The sequence below is a fragment of the Opisthorchis viverrini genome (genome assembly GCF_000715545.1).
Source record: "Opisthorchis viverrini unplaced genomic scaffold opera_v5_119, whole genome shotgun sequence".
Taxonomy (NCBI): domain Eukaryota; kingdom Metazoa; phylum Platyhelminthes; class Trematoda; order Opisthorchiida; family Opisthorchiidae; genus Opisthorchis; species Opisthorchis viverrini.
In genome coordinates, this window is record NW_008751775.1 from 602120 (window position 1) to 626181 (window position 24062).

At 45.8% G+C, this 24062-nt stretch overlaps 3 protein-coding genes across 3 annotated transcripts; 2 read left to right on the top strand and 1 right to left on the bottom strand.

Annotated features, from left to right (window-relative positions):
• Positions 1-8104: 8104 nt before the first annotated feature.
• T265_13922 (hypothetical protein) lies at positions 8105-13932 on the top strand (the record flags this gene model as incomplete). Its single annotated transcript, XM_009171163.1, is given in 5 exon segments — positions 8105-8165; positions 11387-11743; positions 13132-13258; positions 13301-13591; positions 13596-13932. Coding segments are annotated over 5 exon segments (1173 nt in total).
• Positions 9605-23562, bottom strand: T265_05983 (hypothetical protein; the record flags this gene model as incomplete). The annotated part of the gene is made up of 9 exons (XM_009171135.1): positions 9605-10230; positions 18543-18640; positions 19265-19363; positions 19834-19892; positions 21818-22029; positions 23035-23147; positions 23183-23229; positions 23272-23380; positions 23430-23562. The coding sequence occupies 9 exons, from the start codon at positions 23560-23562 to the stop codon at positions 9892-9894; spliced, it is 1209 nt and encodes a 402-aa protein (XP_009169399.1).
• On the top strand, positions 17970-18185 carry T265_05984 (hypothetical protein; the record flags this gene model as incomplete). Its single annotated transcript, XM_009171136.1, has 1 exon — positions 17970-18185. One exon carries the CDS (start codon positions 17970-17972, stop codon positions 18183-18185), a length of 216 nt encoding a protein of 71 aa, XP_009169400.1.
• Positions 23563-24062: the final 500 nt, after the last annotated feature.

Here is a 24062-nt window from a genome sequence, read left to right on the forward strand (position 1 = left end):
AGGTCACTCACTCGTTTTAGGTTCCATGAGTATCGTTCACGCAATAAATACTGTGCGAAAATCAGAAGCTTCGTAGCGATCGTAGGATAGACAGACACGCAGCAAACACTGACAGGAGGTGGGAAGTGTGCGATCATCAGAAACATTGTGGTAAGGAGAGAGAGAGAGAGATAGTGAGGACAACGGCTTTACAAACCAGTAGCTGGCGCGTGAGATGGAATGGCTAGGGTGTGTGGGCGTAAATGTTCGCTGCTCACCAGTCCTCGTGAATAGGATGCTTTATCGATTTACCTAACTAATGCCCGGCCTGATTCGCGGGGGTGAAACGGACTGCTCGTGCGTATGGAAACAGGGGAAAGGCAGTGATCAATCACAGGTATAATGTGGGGAAAATGATCGAACTGAACACAGTGAATTGAGTCGTTAGTTGAGCAGTACGTTCGGCTTTGAGACAGAGAATGACTGCGTGTCTACCTCGCGTGCAGTAACAATTTACGAAACGTGACATTCTGAACATATTAGAAGAAACTACCCTGAGGATTTCCATTTGGTAAACCGAAAGCAGTCGTGGAAACATGGGGTTTCAAAAACTCCGTTTTTTGTTAGGGCATGGAATCGACAACGGGTAGCCAGGCGATAGATGATGAGTCCAGTTAACAAGCATAAAAATTAAGAAAGAAGGCAAGCCGATTTCCGCCAGAATAAAATCGCGAAATGCACACACTTGCACACCGATAGCGCGGCATATTTTCTTGGAGGCACACTAATTATAAGGCTGCCGAAAACCCTTGAATAGCGCACGACCGGCTTCGCGCTTTTAGGCATACGCAGTCCCCGAGTTCTGCTTGAACCCAAACTGGACAGAGTTCGATGAGCAAACGGGAAATTCACCTGGAAACCAGCCGAATCTCTCATTTATGATGTTCTTAAGCACCTGAATGTGCTGCACAAAGATCGCCTCGTGTTTTCGTTCGTACGATATTTGATAAGTCAGAATAAATTGTACAGGAGCAACGCGCTACTCATAAGGTTGCTGAAAACTCCTCGGCACCCTGGAAGATTCAGCTTGGATTCACCCGGGTCTCCTGTTAAAACCAAATTGTGTACAAATGAGGGTAGCTCACGAATTTCGTACAGGTTGAGCTCACTTAGAACACAAGGTTGGCGGAAACCCGAGGACCTCGCTAATTTGATGAGCCAGATGAAGCAGATCTTGGGCTGTCGAGAGTTTTCAGCAACTTTTTGAGTGAACTCCTTCAAGGAAGTCGACAAACCTCTGTGAGAAGTCGCCGAATATTAGCAGATACGTTTAGTCAACTGAATACTTATCGTCCATGGATGTTCTCAGCGCCGTAATCGTTTGTGATACACGCCGACGGGCAGGGTTAGTCTGGCGATTCGAATTTGAGCTATGGACGCTAACTTCCGCTAGGAAGACTCACGTCTGGCTGTGTGGCTACGGAACTTGCCACCACCAATATACGCCCACAGAAGCTGTAGAACTTTCGTGACATATGATATTGCCTGACAAAGAAACCTCAGGAAAGATCCACCGATGAAGGTGTCGACCGAAACACGGATGGCAAGTTTGACGGTGGAGAAATCCATCTATCGTGGGACGAAGTTAATGCCAACTGGAATCATTATCGAGAATTTTCTAGGTTATTCAGCGCGAGCGAATTTTGAAATTCTTACCTGAAGAATAACCCGGAAATTTCCCAGTAAGGAGCCACATCAAACAGAAACTGAAACCGTGAGATTTCGCAGACACACCGAGACCTGTGCCCGTTAAAATAATGCATTCACATGTTCCCTTTTCCAGGAGAGAAATGTAGCAATTATTCAGATATGCCGTGAAACCGTCAAGCGGATAAGGTTGGCAGAAGCGTCACAATGCGAAAGGCAGAACGTTTACGACAATTAAGGCAAGTTGACGAGAGATATCCTCAGTCCGCTCCGCTCAGGACGGAGCGTAGCGAAGCATCTCTTTAGAGCACTCAAGGGAACCTAAGAACCAGAACGACCATTACCAGTATATTCTGGACTCCCTGACCTCCTGAATGCTTAGTGCACCTGAACGCAGGTAAGTTGCTTGAATGAGACACTTTCCAATGTGACACCCCATTCACTCTAGATCTGAAATATCTTGTTCAGCTGCTCCGTAACAGTCAGCTAATGAGGACCGAACTTCAAGGGTCGATGACTGAAAGGCAAGCCTGAAAAAAGACGAATTAACTGCCGGGAGGCACATTCTGGAAGCGTCAACCCGATGACTGAAAGGCAAGCCGGAAGTGTTCTGAAAAAAAGACGAATTAATTGCCGGGAGGCACATTCTGGAAGCGTCAACATTAGGGGAGTCAGTGTGTTTGACAAAATCTTGGAAGATGAAGATATCACACAAGAGATCGAAGATGTCACAATCCTAAGACGATCCAAAGAAAAGATATATCAACAGAAAAATTGGCTAACGAGGAGCTTTTAGGCGAAATGCTGACAAGAATCCTGCTAAACTGACTGTATACTTTGAATAGATGCAACGCACTACTCATAGGGTTGCTGAAAACTCTTCGACAGCCCAAAACCGGTTTCGCTCTTCTTGGGGCTCAACATGATTGGTCTTAATTTGCAAGCGCAACCCTTGGAATTTTGGTCGCATACCTCGGGAAGAACAGAAAACGAGGCTTTTCGAATGGGTCTCAAAAGCTCAGACGTTTAAAAATTGTCACTTTCAATTTCCTTCTTTTGGGCTTGAAGGCCCAAGCACGTAGTTGTGGGACCGTCTCTGTGGAGCCCAGAACTGGAACAATAGAGGAGCAAGGTTAGTAAGCTGTTCAGTCCTCTTCCGGCTACAAATTTTCCTGCTTTGTCTCAAAATCGGAAGACAAAATATCGTCCATACATTCAACGCACGGCGTCTTCTGGTTTCATGAATAAAAATTCGTACCATACACTTTGCGGGCCACGGTGTTCTGCATAGACTGCACGGACTAATCAGTAGTGTCTCAGTAATGTCTCTTTCCAATCCAAATATAGATGATTCGTTTTTTCATCCGCCCGTCCTTAGCCCAAAACGAGGGACATCCTGCATTCAGATTACTTGTCGCGGCATGGCGTGTGCTGCAAAATTCTCCCTCAACAGGAAGGAATAGAGGGCAACCACATTCTGAACGAACCATTATATCGACGGTTGGAGACCTGAACTTGATCACGTGATTAGCTGGAATTTACTCGCTATGGTTGACATTTTGGAAATATGACTTCAGCTACTTGTGAAATCTCTGACATTTGGCATAGGAGCTGTACAAAAAGAATTATTAGGTAATGCATACACGGCTCGGAAGAACTTGGGGCACCGCGTATCTTCATGATAGACTCGAGAAGACTGTACCGTGTCCAGTAAAAACTGGCGCTATGCAACTCATGAGGGATTTACCCATGTAGAATCGAACTTGCTGGTCACTAAATCACCCCGGAAGTACCAGCGAGTTGCCCAGGTTAGGCCAGTTCCCATCTCGGTCCACCTACTTGTCTACTGTACAACCAGACTATGGGATGAGGGCAACCAGGGACCATCCTTGTTTTTCGTACGGAACGGACACCCTCGAGGGGTCACTGCTATAGTGGTTTATTTTCGCGGGGATGGGAACGTTCCGCTGCAACATGTACCCATGATAACAAAGAACTAGTGCTGACATGATGATACCTAAACCGGTTGACAGCTACCAACGGGGTTCTGCGAGTTCAAACGGTGATTCTATTCCCTCAGTCCTGTGCCAGCATCGGTGACCTGAGCATATCGTCACATCAGGTTCTTAGCCAATTGGTTACGGTCTAACAACTACGTGAGGAAGACTATTCCATATTCAAGGACTTGACAAAATCCAATCGGGTTGTACTTCCATAATGACTTTCTAAAATCTCTCAGCTGTAGCACCCTTTCGGTGCCTAGCTGCCGTGCCACCCGAAGGTTGCACGAGGGCTGGGATACTGCCAGGTTGCCCAAGCCTAGACAGAGGAAGTCGAGAGGCGGAGGTCGGGTTCGAACCACGGATCTTCCAGTCGGTAAATTCGCGCTCTAACCACTTGGGCCATCTCGCCCCCAATGACTTTCTAACAGCAAAATAAGTATTTTTTTCTGACATACCGCCTGAAACGTTAGGTATTTGTGCGGCGTATTCGGTTGAAGGAAATCATAAGCGAAGGATTCAGGTGAGTGTTTCATTACGGCCAACTTCGTTTGCAAAAATAAGTGCATTTATGACTGACCTTCTGGTTCAACTGATCCTAACTCTTTTGTTAACTGACTTCTGATTGTTTCGTTTCAGTTTGTCGCGCAATATGATGCACCGCTCCCTTCGGTCACAAATTTGCAACCATGAAACCAGAGGCCAAACCGGCCTCCACACTTTCTCTGGTTTTGTGTTGCCCTGATTTTGAAAGAAAATGGAATCAACCGAACCCACAGGTAGTTTGTACCTTGCATGTTTGATTAGAAAGCAGGAGTTTCCTGCCTTCCATTCCTACCAACGATTTTCTACGCGAAATAGCGCCATGCTGGAAGACTGAGGATCGATGGGGACCCGCTGGGAAACCCCGTTCATTCTAGGCGGTGATTTGGTCACCGACATTGGTTAGCTAACTCGGTAATGCATGAGGATGTTAGACAAACAATACGGAAGTAATACACCAAGGCCGAATTCCGTTCACACGATCAACTAACTGGTGGTGCGATAGTTGGAATGAACCTAGTCACCGAAAACGCCTGACAGACGGCTGACCAGCCGACTGGCAATCTGAGGACTACACTTTCTCAACCCTGGTTCGAACCATATATCACAGGTACCGAGTCAATCATGCTATCTACTGGAGCGAATAGTGCAATCAACTCATGCATGATGACCAAAAAACGAACTATGCTCTTTACAAAAGCCAAGCGACGAGGTTAATTTTCATATCCACGTCAAAACCAGCCCCCGACCAAAGTCATAAGGATCATCAAACGAACCTCTATCCCAAGGATGTTATTCGTAGAACTGAGCAGTACCGATAAAAGCAAAGCGAACCCACTTACCTTAAGTCACTAGGCACAGAAATTTCCTGCTACTATTTAGAATAAACGTCCGCTAATGTCACAACCATCATGGACAGAAATGCAACCTCTAGTGACAGCTGGCGCTTGAGTGTCATACAACCATCGAGTACGACGGTCTTTGTGAATAGCGGAAGCAAAAGGAGGGAGAGTCATTGCCTCCAAGGAAACTATCCAAGACCGAGATGACTGCACCTACCAGAACCATTAATCTAAGCACAACTGAGCAAGACGCCATCAGAAGGTTCGAACCTAAGTCTTTTATGAACCTCGCCCGACAAAAACGACAAGAACACGACTCAATAGCTTCGAACAGGCAGTCCGCCTAAGAAGTGGCTGTGTGTCTTTTCCTGTAGTCTTTCCACACACCAAAATGTGGGCCCCATACAGGAATGAACAAAGATCTCAAAGCTCGCAACTTGACAGTAGCCGCTTTTGTTTTTCCCCTTGGAAACAAAAGTCATCCCCACAGGGTTACTGCACGTTTATGGGTTACATGTCGACAGAACTACCATATATATATATATATATGGCGGCCTCACCTCCACAAATCGGAACATTTTGTCCTGACTCAGAGGGCAAAATGTCGATCACCAGAGGAGAACAGAGTTTTTTTGGCTGTTTCGGTCCTAATGTTTCCCGACACTGTTTTCCAAAAACCAGGGAATCCGCGCACCCTCTAACTTCTGCTTAGATGTTGTGAAACACGATGTCCTAAATGCAAATTTAACTCTACTGACCACTTCCAATGCGTTCCCCTGATACTCTTCGGTAAAATAGACAGTCCCAAGGTTTGTTTAAAATGGGAATCGTGTGATCTGTACACGCCTGTACGCGTCAGTACTCAATCGATCGATCAGCTGATTCGCACGTTGATTGGCTTTCTGGTTTTGGCGAAGCGCATCAGGCTATCAAGCGGCTATCCAGACTCGTGTTCAAGGTATTTAGAAAGCATTAGAAAAACTGTGGTCCACAACTCTTTCCGTAAGCTGAATACTAGGTAGTTTAGGGCTTTTAGCCAAAGCTGCGAACATTTGCTAACACACCCTCTTTGCACGTCAGATGTCCGCGTTTCCAACTCAGGCAAGACCATCGATATATGAAGTTCTAATAAGAGCGAAACTCTCTTATGGTTTGGGCTCACCAGAATGATTGTGCCACAACAGGACTGTTCAAACGAGAGTGATGTGAGTTTTACAACCACATACAACTACTCACAAAGTTGCTGAAAACTCTTCAGCAGCCCACGACCGATTTCGCCCTTCTTGGGACTCAGCAAGCAGATGCAGTCCCCGAGTTTCCATCACCCTTATGTTTTACTTGAATCCATATTCCTCCAAGAATATATACCGCGTTACCTAGAACGTTTTACCAAATTGAACATGTGGCGAATCGCGCATAACACATTCAGTTGAAGGATGCTATGAAGGCGAGATCCAGCTGGAATCCGCTTGAGTGTCTCCCTTTGAAATCGGATTGGTGTGTAAAGGAGTGTATTCCATGAAATAAAATGAGTTTGTTTGGTTTAGTTAAAGGAGACTGCCAAGCTATTGTCAAACTACTAGCGATCATCTATCCATCGGTTACACTGCTGCTGTTGTTGTTGTCATAGTTTCCTGAAGCTATTCTCCTAGTCCTTGTGAGTCCAACAGCACCCCTGAATCGCACTGACAAGTAGGCGAACCCTGCCCACTAATGTTCCATCGTCACTGGCTGGCTCCACCTGTGAATCAGCCACTGTATCTCTAGGGTAAACGCGAATCAGTTTTATTCGGATAATGGAAGCCTCGGGAGACACCGCGAGGTCAACAATTTGGACTAGATTTATTGTTTCAAACACCAGATGTGCGGTTCGTCGAGAAAACACCACAAACACAAAGTGGTACTTATCTGTCTTGGTGTGCTGTGAGGAGATTTGGTAGCTTTGAAAGATAACATTGTCAATGAATCCAATCTACACCGGGAAGCACTGTACGTGTCCGGAGACCAGCCGTCTCTAATAGCTGAATACCACATCATGTGGAAGGATGTGTCACGTGCAGGATACGAACCGAAAGAAGGCATGCTCTGATCGGTCAGAATGCCAGCCAATCCGGATGGAGCATCTTTGACTCGACGCTTATCGCCTCTTCACGGAGATTCTAGCACGAACTTGTGGAACATTCCGTCATTGCCCTATGAATACGGTTGTAATAATCTTCCTTTGCCCCCACAAAGGGCTGTCTGAAGCTACCGTGCCTTTTGGCATACCATAGTGGGTGGAGCAGTAAGCCAAAGGACTTCATACAGATTTGCACGACCGTTCAGCAAGCCATTACAGTACGGTCGTTTCATCCTTGTTGGGAATCATCAGCCTAGTGCATCTCAGGAAACTTAGAGTTTCGACCCCGCGATATACTTAACCGCTTGGCCAAGAGCGGCTAATTAGCATTATGACTAGCCCCCAGTTTTCCATTGTTAGAGTGCGTTTGGACAAGGATCTGTGGCAACTGACTGATTCACACACAGTGATTAATCTAGAACCTTCATTTACTAATTTGTCCTAGATTATGACCACTAGTCAAACATCTCAGAAAGGTGAAACAGCCAGTAAAAAGTGGCGGAACAACCGCTACAAGCGAAAGGAAGGGCTTCACTGCGGAGTTGTCTATCATAAAACACCAACTGAACAGGTAAAGACTGCTGGACAAGAAAGCAAAACACTCATATGCATCTTGTTCATAAAAACGGAATACTCGTCTTCTTAGTGAACGCGTATTCTTGAACTTTCCTGAATATTCATTGACTATCACTCAAATACAAACGGATGCTACAGAGGCATTCCACAAATTCCGTAACAAATCCCACTTTCCAGTAGACGCAGAGCGTGGTTACGAGAAAACATATTACTCGAATGCCCCATCAGTAGTATCCACCGTTACACAAGTAGTGAGGTTTCGCGAGCGCACTGGGCACATGCGGTCTATGGAGCTCGGTTCAAGGATGCAGAAGCTGCGCTGACAGGAACACAACACGATGCAGTGGAACAATTTGTCACCACTACTCCGAGCCCGACACAAATCTACAGGTTGCCAAGGTAGGTCTTCACACCGTGTCTTTGTCAGCACAGCAGTCAAAAAATAGTCGGCCGATGGAAGAAATCGCAGTCAAAAATTAAGGTCCGCACTGAACCCAGTACTCTTTTGTGACTGAACGAGAATCCCATGAAGCAAACGTAAGCCTTTTTGACTGATTTTCGTTATCACGACAGGTCCTCGTCACATTCCGTGCCTGTCATTCATTGATCGGTAATTGTTCTATTTCAAACGTGAAAAGGGAACGATAAGCACAAGTACAAACACGCGCAAAAGCTCTGCAAAGATTAAAAATAGGTCTTAAAGTCCGTTCACTTTTCAAGTAGAACTAAAAGTATAATCGACATCTCCGAATTGGTACATCCTCCTTGAAGAGACTACGCTGACAATGTCCCACTGGTGGGCAATGCAAACAGTTTTGAGGTAAGTGCTTAATCGAAAAAGCTACAGTAATAGGCACGTTAACCTCACACCGTCGCCCAGAGCAATCCGTCGGTCTTCTATCGGCTTTGAGAAGAGGAGTGCTCCAGGTCGAATTCGGGGATGGCACCAAGGTGGAAAACCGGGGAGATTATCGTCTAACGTCAAAGCAGGTGCCAACCATTTTCGCCTTCGGTCTGTCCGACTCTTCGGTAAGACTGGATTTTCATCTGCAAAGTTCCTACTGCAAGTTTTGGAGAGATAGTGAGCATATCCTCCAGTAAGACCCAGTCATATAAACTATGCAATAAGGCCATAGTCGTGGGTACCAACCAATGGAGTTAACCGTTGCCTCATCAGTTATACGCAGTTCTAATTCAAGAGCTATGCCCGGCCAGAGCTGTCAGGGAATAGGTTCAGAAAAGTGGACGTCAAACGTGAATCGATGTGCTTTGGTGCATTTTTAAAAAGGTTTTCAGGTAAGGCTTCCCATCATCCTCATGTTAAAGTGTGGTCGTCATATGTCATGGACTTAATTGACAGAACTAAGCCATCATTGTAGTGCTTGTGGATATGGCCTTCCATCATGTTGGGAAACCCGGGTTATTATTTTTGGCTCCGACCTTCGACGTCGATTCAAAGGTACCAAATGGATGATCAAGCAGAATCGTTTCTAACCGAATTCATACGAAATAAGGTGAGCGATTATTCGTGCATTTTCCCGTAGTGGACTAGATATTTTTTCACTGTCCATTAGATGATAGATTCTCACGCAACGGTCCTAGAATCGGAGCTTCGAGAAACTGGTCTTCCGAGTGTTTCGACCAACGGAATCATTAGTTTTCAACGGTAAACTTCCGATAGCCTCTAGTTTATATCTTTGGGCGGTAGCGGGGTCAACCTAATGGAATGACAACAGTTATTGTATCATTGTAAGCCCCTGGCTAAAGATCCGTGGACAACGGGGGGATGCGTTATCCGCTGCCCTACCGGCCAGGCAGGAAAGTACTTCAACTACTTGTCGTACATTAGTAGTGTAAGTAGTAAACGAAACCAGCAAAACGCCTCGCAGGTCAGGTGTCAGCGAATGCAACGCATGAAAAATAGACAAAACTCAAAAAACGGAGACAGCAAGGGGAGACCGGAAAAACTCGGCGAAGAACAAAAACCGAAACGTTTGGGACAGATCACAAAGTAAAGAACACAAGCCGACCAGAGAAATTCGGGTCATCAGCTGCATACAAAAGGGCGAGATCACAGTTGACTGAGGTGCAACCAAAAAAACACTAATTCAGGCTGCTTGAAACGTCACGTGGCTGAGTCGGGATTAAGCAGACCCTTTTCAGGAGTTTGGGTGTGTTTGATGTCACCGTTTACAACTCCAAATGCTTTTCTTGTAATCTGGTTCCATTTGGCACTCCAGCGGCGTCCAGACCGACTTTCCAAGGCGACCTGAGGTACGGTGAGCACAACTTGTCGGATAAAACCCACTGTGGCGAACAGTCCACCAACCAGAGCCGCTAGGCGTGCCAGAAATGTACCAAACAGCTCCCTGGATTCTGTCACTTGAACCAACAAAGGAAAGGTGTCGTAGGAGAAGAAGATACCAGGTACTGAATCACTTTTGTTGCCCTCTGCTGTGCGATTCTGGGATGGGAAAAAAGAGAGAACAGAAAAAACACTGTGTAGAATTCGAGGCCGCACAGACGGTAGCTTAGCCTGATAAAACAGTTACAAGTGTGGAAAGCCGTCTCTTATCAAAAATATGAGATATTAGGTTCAGAATTTGGACGCAAACATTTCAGGTTGCCCTGTCAGTGACGAGGGGTCCAGCCAAGAAGTTACCTGAGTGAACACAACGCTGGCGAAGATATTGCATGAGGGCGTAGGAGCGACTATTAATAGCCCCAGGCGGAATACAGCATAGAAGTGCCCGGTATACACGACAGGAGGCCAGTGTATTCACAAGAACGAACCACACTGGTCCCTATAACAGATCCCCATGGATGGGGCATCCCAAGATAGCCACAGTAGCGTTCCTCGTCGAACATGACTCCGAGTGTAATCAATTCGGCGAGATCATTCCCCAGAAGAAACCAGCTAATCACACGGAGAGACTGGTATACACTAAAAGAGTTGGCTCGGTAACCAGAACAAAAACGCGATGTTCAACGTGATAGTGCCATGGTAAACAAACAGCAGGGGCTCTTGGTATCTCTGCGAGAGTTACGGTCATTGCTCCGAGTCAAACGAAGTTTCAAGAAAAGAGACTATAGTTGGGGCATACTATTTAATCTAGTCAGTACATCCCACGAGTTAATGTAACTCAAAGAGTGGGTCAAACACGCTGAATCGGACCTGATGATGACAAATTCGGGGCCGTGGTTGACTGATGTACAGTGAAAAGTTTTCGGTTGAACATGCTGACAATGCTGGGTTGAAAGGCGAGTCCCGTCAACCCGTAAATTCCTCCATCTATGCCCCATCTCTTCCGCCAAACCACTCAGAAAAGAGGATGACTAAATGACCTCTGTCGAGCCACTTCCCACGGTTGTTCTACGGTTGACTTAAAGGCCTGTTGTGCAAATACACATTTGTTGCCCTAAAATAAGGAGAGCTGTGACTAAGACATGGTCTGAAAACGTCAGAAACTACTCGATAGAAATGCTCGACACGAAGCCAGTCTGTGGCACTACGATGAACGACAAACTACAGTGATGCTTCCAAAACGTGGAACCGCCTGGAAAGCGAACAAGTCAAATGGTTCTGTCCTGAACTTCTGCATCAACAAGCGCCTCTCTAGGGCGTCTTTTCACATCGAGAAGAGCTGTCTGTTCACCTGAGAAGTGGAGTAAGTTGACAACCGCACGATCCGTGGAGCGAACATGTATTTGGTGCAACCAACAGCCTCGAGTTAGCACGCTTGCTGGGCCTGCCCTATCAACTAAGGTCACTCACTCAAACAATCTCAGATATGGCCCAGTCGGGCCCTCAGTGGCGCTATTGCCTTCAATGCATAGCTTTCTTCCCAATCCCCAGTCCATCTACAGTGCTGTATTTACGCAGCTCCCGCCTCCAATACGCAGCTACCAACCCCAACTCCCCGAATCATCGGTGAACGAAACTGTGGCAGCTACAAGCACTGTAAGCCAAGTACGCGGTTATTACAGCTGACAATGATGATGATGATGATGACGACTCATCCGAGTAACCGTGATCTTAAGTAGACTGAGAATAGTAGAGGAAACCATCTGATTTGATGTTATTTATGAGCAAAATTTCATTTTAAAAAAGCTTCTCTTTTATCACAAGAATAAGTGGTAATAACAGTGAACTCGCTACAGCATCCATCGTTTCAGTAGTCGATCACCTCGAGCCATAGATATGAAAAATGCTAAACTAAAAAACATACTACTGGAGACAAGGAATGATAACAATAGTCGTTTGGGTGTAAGATCCTTCCGGAGCCAACCATGCCACCCGGAGAGATACTGCCCGGTTGTCCACGCCTAGAGATGAACAGAAGAGGTGCTGGGATTGGGCTTGTCCCACAGACCTTCTGATTAGCAAGTTCACGCATCAACAAAGCAGTCTGCTGGAATCCGTTTCTCAGCATGTGACAGAACTGGTTGGATTCACAGCAACTGCGAGCATGTTTGAGCGGGTCATCATTCGTTGACGAAGCGGCACTTCAACTGTGAATTATCCCAAAGAATTATCGGCTGAGTTGAGTCTAGTCAATTACAGTTGGTATATCACAGCTGACGCTCAATTAGCAAACCAAGGTCAGTAGGACTACACTGTGAGCCTACCTTTCTGAGGCTAAATCAACCATCCAGAGAATCAGAAAGTGTTTTTTCTTTGATCCCGTGGATTTCTTTCCCAAAGACAGATAGACAGAAGAAAGTTCCACGCCTTTGAAACTACCTCCTTGTTGGAAGGAGATCATCGGAGCAGAGGTGGTACATTCACTGGATGGGTAGCAACGCGCTGTTATTGTTCGGAAACAACAAGTGAGTTCAGTCACTACCTGTGATCGATCATTGTATTGTCTTACACCTTTGTAGCCTGCAAACTAAAGAGTACATATTCTATACACAATAATTAGACAACAGTGGTAAGGGTTATCGATCCGAAACACGTATGGATTCTATGCCAATCGAGGCCAAACGGCCAAATAGTGCAGGTGTCTTGAGAGATTCATGAGTAAAAGAGATTGTCGACACAGTAGACGGGTGTACGCGGAGATGAGTAATCTGACCAGTTCACATGAAAATAATCAATTTTCACATCTAAAAAAAGAAAGAAGGAAGGGTAGTCTAGAGAGATTCATGAGTAAAAGAGATTGTCGACACAGTAGACGGGTGTACGCGGAGATGAGTAATCTGACCAGTTCACCATGAAAATATCAATTTTCACATCTAAAAAAAGAAAGAAGGAAGGGTAGTCTAGCTAGAACATTTGGAAGCGGACAAGCAGTAATTACCACGGGAGTCGAAGTGTTCCCGCGACGTTCCCTCACAGATATTGCGGCTCTCCTTTGTTCAGATCCTTCAAAAACGCAAACCATTTTAAATCACCCAAGTGATTCTGCCGCACTGTTTGGAATGTACTTCACGCCTGCAAACTGTAAAACGCTGCTACAAGACTATGTGGGATCAAACCCAAACCTCACGTTTGCCAATCGATGTGGTGAATAAATTCGTACGAGTCCCAGTGGACTGACTGGAATTGAGACTAATTCTCGAATCGGGAAGGCCAGGACAACTTTTGCCAACCTCCGAAAAAAAAATCGTTCAGCTGTAGCGCCCTTTCGGTGCCTAGCTGCCATGCCACCCGAAGGAAGCACGAGGGCTAGGATACTGTCAGGTTGCCCAAGCCTAGACAGAGGAAGTCGAGTGGCGGAGGTCGGGTTCGAACCACGGACCTTCCGGTCAGCAAATTCGCGCTCTAACCACTTGAGCCATCTCGCCCCCCCCCACGACACCACCGAGTTTATCCTGCAAAAGTAGAGTTTACACTGCAATCGTGCGACCCATACTGCTTAATAGATCAGAGTTGTGGCCTCCACGCGCACAACAAATACGAAAGATTTCAGTGTTTGACCACCGGTGTCTCCGAAGCATTGGTCGGAGCTGGTGGAAAAATCAAATTAGTAATGCTAAGTTATGCCAGATGGTCCTAGGAGGAAGGAACTTTCCCGCGATAGATGAATTAGTCACGCTTCATAGGTTACGCTGGTTAGGTGATGTACCCCGCATTGCAGAAGGCCATGTGCCACGCAGAGTTCTTTTCGCCCAGCCGTGTGCTGGGTGGGAGCGACCAAGAGGTGGACAGTGTATGAGCTGAAAAAACACTAACCAGTAAACTTAGTCGAGTCGACAACTGCCGTTTTCCTTGATGGGGACCCAAGGACACTGGCAGAAATGGCCCAATCGCACAGTCAATGGCGCTTATGCATCAAAGCTATCGCCTTCAGTGCATAGCTACCCAGCTCTCAAACCAACTAAATGCGCCATCACCTCAAAGGCTTGGCTGTATGCCCGACATTCTCCCAGTTTCCGATGACTGAAAGTGTAGCAGTTGGAACTAATGTTTCCATTGCACACGGTTTATAGTTGGTGGATTGGTTGACTGAACCAGATGCTTAGATGGAGTGAAAGATCTGGCACAGATAAATATGAGCTCACAATTCCGGAATTCTAATGGATGGTTCGCATCAGCTCGCTGAGCGGTAGCACCCTTTCGGTGCCTAACTGCCATGCCACCCGAAGGATGCACGAGGGCTGGAATACTACCAGGTTGCCCAAGCCTAGACAGGGGAAGTCGATAGACAGAGGCCGGGTTCGAACCACAGACCTTCCGGTCAGTAAATTCGCGCTCTTACCACTTGGGCCATCTCACATCAGCTGGAAACAGGCAACTGCGTTCAGCCCGATTCTGGCCATCCACTACGCCCACTCTAATTGCCATACCTTCGTACGGACTATGCATAAAAAACGCGGTATGCGGGGTACGATACACTTGTACCGGTTACCTGATTCTCTTGCACAAAATTTGGAAGCAGTATAATATCAGAAAAGATCTTGAAGAAATGTGACGTTTTCGCACTGAAAGTCCGGTTCATCTTACTCATTAAGGGGAGTATTTGAAGACGAGTAGAAAATAGGCAAAGTCCAGGGGTTGAACCTATGTATGCCAGTTCCAGCTAGCTTCCTAACCAGACGAAATGTGTTTCAACACAAGTGGGCTGAGGAAAAAGCCGAAGTAGTTTATGAGCTCGCAGCGATCCGGCAGTCACGAATGTGGCTGTTCAGAATGATCAATCGTTTTTACTGTCCGAAAGCATGCCCTAACTGCAAAGACATTTACAGACAATAAGTTGGCGAGGGTCGATAATTTAACCCGATGGTTCCCACAGAGCGTCCCTGTTAGCTTAACCGAACAAATGCAGACCAAACAATCGATCCACCGACAGAACAGCTAGATTGATCACACAAGAAAGACTTGTGACGATGTCAACGACCCGTGGCAAGAGCTGACCCACAAATCAGTAAATCTGACTTTCGCTTTCCGTTTGTCCACCAACTTGTTCAAGAACCTCAGTACTCGCAAATTTACAACGCTGTGGATGAAATCCTTGTGAGGAAGAACGACATGCCGCCGGGGCACTGGTTCATCTTGGATTTATCCAACTAAGCAGTGTGATGAAACGTGAAGACCGTAATCTGGTAATCAGTCGCGTGGATCCAGTTGGTACGACCTGTAAGAGAGACCGAAGTTCTCAACGCATTTGATTTTTGTGTTTATCGACTCTGTCACTGATGGAAAGATATCGATAATCGACCGTCGATGGTGTGGATATAGCTTGTGAATCATCTTTTCCGGACAAGGAACACTGAATTCTATCCATTAAGGAAGTGGATGAAAGCCTTTGGTGACAGGTTACCGACAACCATGGCTGACACGCTCGAGCATACTCAGTAACACCGTTTACCAGCTAAATTAAATACCGTCCACAAATGTTCCCGAATCAATAGACCAGCTCATTTCACAGCTGATACATGCTTTTTCCTCCAGACAGCAAATTGAGGTACAGCAACTAAGCTTTCTTTGAATAGGTGTGACCATCTAACGACCATTCGCAAAAGCAGCCATTTAAAATCTATCCTGAGTTGTTTTATCCTACTGCGAATTGAAAACTGCGTTCCACTGGATTGAGTTGGCTTAAGTCAAGTTGTTTCCTCTGCCCGTACCGAAGCAGTCATCCTGGATCGAGCAACGCCAGATCGATTTTTACCAGAACTGACGCTTTTCACAATATTTGCGTGGTATCATTTCCCCAAGCATTCCATGGAGGACTTGCTAAGTAGTGTTTTGTTCCATCATCCTGAGGTTTGGAGGACCGTTTGGATTAGGTTCAGTCACAAATCGACCCCAAAAGTATCACCACTTTAGTCTCATTGGAAAGCGTAGAAAATAGAGTTCTGCGGGAGATTTCTCCTCACTTGTCTTCTCCCTATCTGCCTGAGACACCAAGTCGCACTGGATGGTGTCGCTTCCCATGTTCACATCACTGCTACGTCTCTGAACAAAGATCACAACGTAGTTAACTATTCAGAGGTTGGACAGAAAAATCGCTCCATGCATGCTGCATGCTGTTTAGTCTCACTTGATTGGCCAACTTTCCTTTGGGTTTGTGGACATGCAGGTTGGACAACGGTGCAATCTGCCCCATCCCAGTGACGGTGGTTCACCAGGGTATGGTCCTATCTCTAATTAATTTTACACGTTATGCATTCACCTAGCCATTCCATCAACTCTTTCCTAGTCCACGGTTCTTCTGTTCCCAAAAAATCTATAACCGATCAATGATTCAATTTATCAGCTTTATAAACGGTGTGCCATAGGTATACTGGTTCCAGGTGCTGCAATTTCTATCACTGAAATGAGCGTGTGGGACATACAACAAAGCATTAGAGGCATGTTCAGTTAGTTCGGGAACTGGGTAGCTACGCGTTGAACACGATGGTTTTGATGCATGAGCACCGCTGACTGCGCGATTGAGCCATCTGTGCTAGTGTTACTAGTAATGGGTGACTCGAGTTTCGGGGTCCCCATCCGAAAAAAATGGTAGTCACTGTGTTGTAGCCACTCATATGAAACAGCTTGTAGAGCGTCTTCTCTGACAAGGACTCAGATACCCCGACGTTGCCGAAGGAGAAATTCAGACATTGCGGCTAAGTTCGAACACGGACCTTCCGATCAGTAACTTCGCTCCCTAACCACTAAGCTTCCTACCTAACTGTCAATACGCTTTCAGCAGGTTTGATGCCACTATAAACCAAGACATGAATTCGAGAACCGCTGAATAAAGTCCAACCGACAAGAGCAGTTTGGTCTTCCGATGGTGGCTGCTTCATTCCCATGGACAACCGTTTTGTACTTACTGCAAGAATGGTCACTCTCATCCTAACGGCACCGTTGGGTTTACTGGAAATTCCCATTCATAGAACGAAAGAAGAACAGTGGTCTGTGGTAGCTATGATTATCGAACACAGCTCAGTGGTTACAGCACGAATTTACTGATCGGAAGGTCCGTCGTTCGAACCCGACGTCTGCCTCTGGACTTTCCCTTTCTAAGCTTGAGCAACTTGGCGGTATTCCAGCCGTTTCAAAAGGCACTGTTTACAAACGCTACCACGAACTCGCTTTTAAGACGGACTTTGCATGTGATCGCATTTCAGATCTTAGCGACCTCATCAAAATATTATTGCTGTAGCCACAGTTGGCTAGTCACCAGTTTCATGACATTTCACACGACTATGTTCAAACCAGATCGGCCTAAGAGAAATTTTATACGCAAGAAGGAGACAGAAAGTCTCAAAAACTTGGATTGACTCCCAGCAAAATGTAGGTCGCGTTTGGTCGGTTCGTTTGTCCAATACTGATAAAAGTATGGGTGCACATAAAGAACGAGCATTTCTACTCATAAACGGCAGGTATCTCGTGATCCGGGATGAGACTAGTGTGGCAGTGCAGTAACTTAAATTTCAGTCTGATTTCTCGCCTCAACAGACTGCATCCGCGATGGGGTGAAACCAGATTCGTGCCAATAAAATACCCCCCAGGAGTGACTCGATTCTCGGACTTTACAATATTTCCGTATCCTGTCTTTAGGTATGAGGATCCGGTATATTTTCTCCTTTGAATAGAACTTTACTATACAAAACAGGTACTTTGTGGGAAGTGGTCCCTTCTGGAAGGGACCTAATTGTTGGAGAGAAGAGGAGCCTTGGACAGCGATCGATTTTGATTTGCCCTTCTAAGAATATTTTGGGATATATGTTCCTTCTGGAGAAACTACCTGAAGTGAAAGATGAAAAATGGTCTCTTCCGACAAAAGTGGTCCCTCCAGAAGGCCGGATAACATGGAAAATGGTCAGTCTTCAAACGTGCTGTCTCCGGAAGCTGATTCAGATGACACACAGATGAAAAGTCCGGCCAGATCGAGAACGAATGCGAATTTATTGCTCCAGATTGGAGGTGTACTTGGCACTGGGAGACATGTAGTATCGATTTTGTTAGGAATTCATAAGTAGTCTCCCCAAAAAAGCACAAATACCACACCGCACGTCGCCCAACTGCACCGGACTGGTTGTAGTTGAGGTGGTGGTCCCTCTTCGGGAATGGAGCCTATTAAAGAAATCGCTTTAATTGCCAGCACTACACACAGACCGTCATCAGTTATGTGGCCAACCGGTCCGCGAAAGCCGGGTTGGTTCCAGTTCACACAATCACAGACATTTTGGAAAACATAGAAGCGGATCCGAAACACGTCAGGGTTTTTCAGACTGTAGATGCGCAACTGATGACCACAAATTCGTACAAACAGACAGATTGGGTCAGGTGCAAACGAAAGAGAACATGGAAAGGGGAGATATGGACAATCAACCTACCTTCACTGTGATAGCATACTGATAGGTATCCAACGATGAGAAGGCATACACAACCCGAGTGGGAACAATGCTGATGTAGTAGCGAAAACTCTCCAACGCTGGAACGAAAGGGAAAAAAGACAAGATAATGGTATGGAGGGTGCGAGGAGAGGCGGACAACCTAATTAATAGCTACCACCTTACGGCGTCACTAATCAAGCTCCAAAAACGACGAGAAATAGTTACCGCGATGTGGATATTGCATTCAGGCAATTATTTTTACCGCGTTTCGATCAAGAACAACTTGAAGACCAGCGATAGTCAGCACAAACACAGGTGTGTGCAGTAATGGTCTCTTAATTAGCTGGAATTCATGTAGCGAGCAGCTGTACAATCGCGCTAAAGTTCAAACCCGAAAAAAGACAAGGGAAGGAAGACAGCTACAGAGGACGAAATACGAACATTAAATAGCCAATTATGGTCAGATAATCAATAAGAATAGCTTTTGTTCTCCCCCAAACGCACATACAATCCAAAAGGGAACAGCTCTGAACTAGCCATACAGTCACAGCTGTGAATCTTAGCTGTCAAACAGCGTGAACTAGACCAACTAGTTAAACAAATTCCCCAACATGATAAGAGATAGCATCCGCTAATTAGCAGCTGTTAGACCAAGCGTAATCGCAAGGTAGGCGACAGGATCATGCAACGGCGGTGCCGGTGAAAACAGGAAAAAAACTCACGATTGTAAGAGATCTCCTCGACTGCATCCAAAGGATTAACACGGTTGGCCACCTGAGCTCCGAAAGACAGATGGTTGATACGATGACTAAAGTTGAAATCTGAAAACGAACGTGAATGGGAAAACAAATTGAATGGATTTAAAGTTGGAACAAGACGGATAATCCCAAGTGTTTCGCTGTATTTCTGACCAAACGCTTATTGATTAGAGGGATCCGACAAGAATCGTTTGTCCGCACAGCCCCGACTTGGTTGGGTTTGCAGACAAACTGACAAACCACTGACGCCGAGGCGGGCTACCAGCCACTAAAAAAGGATGTGGGTAACACGTTTTTCCCGGACATCGTAGCTGTGGAGTTCGCACAGAGGATCCGTTCTTCTCTCTAAAAACTTCCTTTGTGGGAGGGATGAACCAGCTTTTCCAAGGGGCACACACCAAAATCTAAAAATGATTCCTTTGATTCTGGGAGAGGAAGGGAATGATTACCGGCGGATATACCCGACCAGTATTCACCCATGGCTTGAAATTCAGCCAATAAAAAAAGTCTTCCAGCCAGAAGATAAAACTCACCTGCCAGTTGCACAAAAGGTGCGATGTGTACATGGGAGCCTCCTGGCCCATCAAAAGGCCTGTGTGGAAACAGAACAAAGAAACAGATGGAAAAAACATGATATTCACACTATAAACACAAGTATCTTGTAACTAACGTGACCAACATGATCTGTTGTGCCCCACGGCTCGAGTTATCCAGAGAAAAGGGAAGTTCTGTGATATGTTAAGTGAGTTACTCCTCCACAAGACTGGTGGAAATCACGCTCAATCTGTGGAAACCTCCTTAACAAATATTACTGGGAGATAACAACAATAGGAGGATATTATGAGCAAATGTATGGAAACATTCTTGATTATATTCATTCAAGGTTGCCAGCGATAATGATAATAATCGTTCAGATGCAACACCCTTTCGTTGCCTAGCTGCCATGCCACCCGAATGAAACACAGCAGCCGAGAGGCTGCAAGGTTGCTCAAGCCTAGACAGGATCAGAGGTCGGGCTCGAACCACGGACCTTCCAATTAGTGAGTTCACGCCTTGACCAGTGAGCTATGTGGAGCTTGTTGATGAATCTTGCTACTGAGCTACTGTGGGATTCAAAACAAACCCCAGTAGACGGAAAATTTGTAACCATAGCAACACCACTCTCTCATCGTAACCCACATTGTTATCTTCAACAAGACAGCAATGTGAGTCGTGAACACCAGTGGTTTGTTAGCGTGAACACAAGTTGAAAACCTGAGCTCTGGAAACAAACAAAAAAAATGAGACACAAAGGTCTGGGGCAGACAATCTCATTTATGCATCATATAACTTGCTCTCTGGGTTGAGGAGAGCTCACATCTGGCAGCATGTCCCTGACCGCTGGAGTGCGTAAAAAGAAATTAACCCTAAAGAGTAAACCGCACCCAGTCATATCTTCGTCAATTTCACAACTTACTGACCAGTTACAGTTACCTGAAACTGGTTGTAGGGCTTATGGGATTCTGAACCGTTCATCATCTGTTCATCATCATCATCATCATCATCAAAGACAGCAACATCAGTGTTGGCACTGATGCTTCACTGCACTTGAGTTTTGCTCCGTTTACAGCTCATTTACAGTGTATCTCCTCAGTCGCACAAGAGTCCGAATTCAGGTCTCCTGGCATGCGAGATGAGGCAAAACTACAAATCCCGAAAAAGTCACAAACAGTCGAAGACTGCCCGATAAATTTGAAGCATGCGCGACCCTACGCAACCGGAGAGACCCGGCAGCTCGGTCGTCAGCCAGCACCCCTAATAAGTTGTTTGGTCATCGTTCGAGACGGCGTCCGTCAAAATTACATATACGACAAACACTCAGAGTAAGGTATGTTCGGAGCTCAAGAGAGCTCGACGATCAAAGCGCGAAACTACTGACCGGAAGGTCCGTGGTTCGAGCCCGACCCCTGTTTCTCAAGTGCTTTTGTCTAGGCTTGGGCGACCTGGCAGTACCTCAAACCTCGTGCTGTCATTGGGTGATACCGAAAGGGTGTTACAGCTGGACGATTATTATAACTGGGTACGTTCATCGTGGACTGATGGAATAGTGGTGTGACCTTGACCTTGCACGTCCGGCACTACTGATGGGCTCCAGTAAGAGTGAGTCGGTCCAACTGTTCGCGAGAAAAATAGCACAAGGACCGGAAAAGGACACTTTCAAATAGAACAATGTGAACGCTGTCTGTATGCACCATGCTGAACAGACAAGGAAAATGGTACTTAGCTGGAATGAAGATCACTTATGTATCCACGCTGGGTTGCGCAACTGATCATTCTTTCGCTGCGGAGTTCTCGAGCCTAACGGGCGATATGGTTGAGAACACTGTTGAATGAGAGCAGCGGCGCAGTGCAGATGGAAGTGGACAAATGAGCGATTAAAGACATATTCTTGTTTCTACAACAGTCGTGAAAGAAATAAAACTAAAACGGTGAAAAATTACGAAGAACCGAGTTCATGTACCATCGGAGCAAACTTACCTCCCCGGTAGCACATGCATATTCCCGGCGACTTTCTGGACATGAAATGTTCCCACAATATTGCACGCGTCGTACGGCCGCCGTCCCTTTATCTCATTGGATTCTATCGTATCTGTGAACGAGTTCACAGTAAATGAGCTGTCTCTCTTCCACAGCATCTCGGGCACCGCGTGATGCGTTGTACGGAGGGCGTTGGCAAAAGTTTTCCTTCGCTGTTAGAGATAGCGGTGCAAAGATCAGCAGGATGTTTGTCTATTTCTTTTGCAAGTAATAGTGAAGACAATGTGGCAAGGTTCAACGATAAAAGGTTATACTGACGTGAAAAACACGGCAGACCAAATACCGAACTCTTAGTCGTTTGAAAAAACTACTGAATGCATCTTCTGAGTAGTACGCAAGAAAAAATGAAATGATGTAGTCGGAGAACTAAGCGAAGATGAAAGTAAACAAGTGTACAGTGTATGAAGGTTGGGGCGCACGCTCTTGTTCAGACAGGTCCTACATGAGTTCAGATCCTGTTCACGTAGACCTATGCGCATCCCGATTCGCACGCCCGTGTAGGATAGAACTGCACATCTGGCGGCACCTGACTGAAGCAGACTTTGAGTATAAGTACACCTAAATTGATAGTCCCAGGAAGGAGAAACCTACGCAACTGACATCCAGATTTTCGAAACTTAGACCCGATCAATGTGACAACATCTAAGTAACCGTGTACAGCCAATGCGCACTGAAAACGCCAAGGTTAAATAACCCTGTTCTTTTCCATTCATTCTGAGTATCCGCTCGTCCATGAAAGTTGGTCGGATTATAATTTTTAACGCGTTTTGGTTCACGAAACATGTGCCAAAATCGCTCGTCACAAACTGCAGTTTCTCCGGCTGCTTTATTGTGAAGCAGCGACTATCAAGATGGATATCTTGGTTTATGTTCAACGCTCGACAATTGGTCGACATTCGATTCAACGGGCGGACAACCTATGATTATGTACATTTGAGAACAGCAGGTAAATACTGACTCAAGTAAAGTAGAAATTAAGAACAAGCCGGAGACAGAAGCGCATCACGCGCGGTGGCATCAAAATGGGCTCAGTTGTTCATTTTCGCATCTACCTTTATTGAATCCCTCCCGGGAAAGAGCGTGGACACCTTTGGGGTATACCATACATTAAACAAGGAAGATTATAAACCCAGGACAACTGCTTCAAAAGATCTCACCTCAAACGCCTCCCGGTTTTGTTCACTTAGCTTGAAAGAAGCTTTCTTATACTTGGCTTTGCCTTGCGAATACACAGCCGAGCCAGCGAGGTCCAACAAATCCATTGAGATAACTAAAAGTTAAACAAAACACTTGCAAGCGACCTACATTCGCATTTGGACGCCACCGTAATGTCAATGTTTATCTGGATTTTTCTGAACGAATAGAAAGACTAAGGAAGGAATACCACAACATACGAGCCGAATTCCTTGTCCACTTCATAGGAATATACCAATTTTGGGTCCACATAGTTCCGTATTTCGGAGATTATGAGCAAAAGACTCAGAACCATTACAAGCAGAGTGACTGCAATGTGAAACGATTATTGGAAAACCTAGCAAAGTTAAGCACAAACCTGCACCTCCACTGCTCGTGGATTTTTTGCAATCGTCTGGCAATTTGGTAAAAACATCGAAAGATTGGAGTAATTGCGAAGGACTTCGCTGGGGCGAATGAGAGCCACCAACATTGCGGCGCCTGACTTCCATTCACAATGAACCGTTTATATTACAGCTATGTCTTGTGGAAGCCCGACAGAAACTTGCTCCTCTCAAGGCAGGAGGTTCACAACAGGTTCTTGAGATGAGGCACAGTACCTATGCGAATATACAAATAAAACAAAGATGATACGAATGCCATGCATGACGACTTATCTTATTGAAGAACGGTTCAGAGTCGCTTCTGTATCAGTCGACGGTTCAACAACAGAGCATCTGTACTCCTAGTTCGACTGAGTGGCACAACTTCGTGGTTTAAAAAAATGCACCAGGTTCATGTTTATTTCAACTTATATACAGAATTCCCCCATTCAGTAAGTCTGGTTTCCAGTGGGCAAAATGCCCACGACTCCATAAGATCGGTGGGAGTCGGTAGCACCAAGGCCATTATCAAAATGGAAAGACGAATACGATGTGTGATGAATCTCATCTGTTACAGACTGGCCAGCACGAAACCAAGGTAAGGATAGGATATCCATGTGACGTTTTTG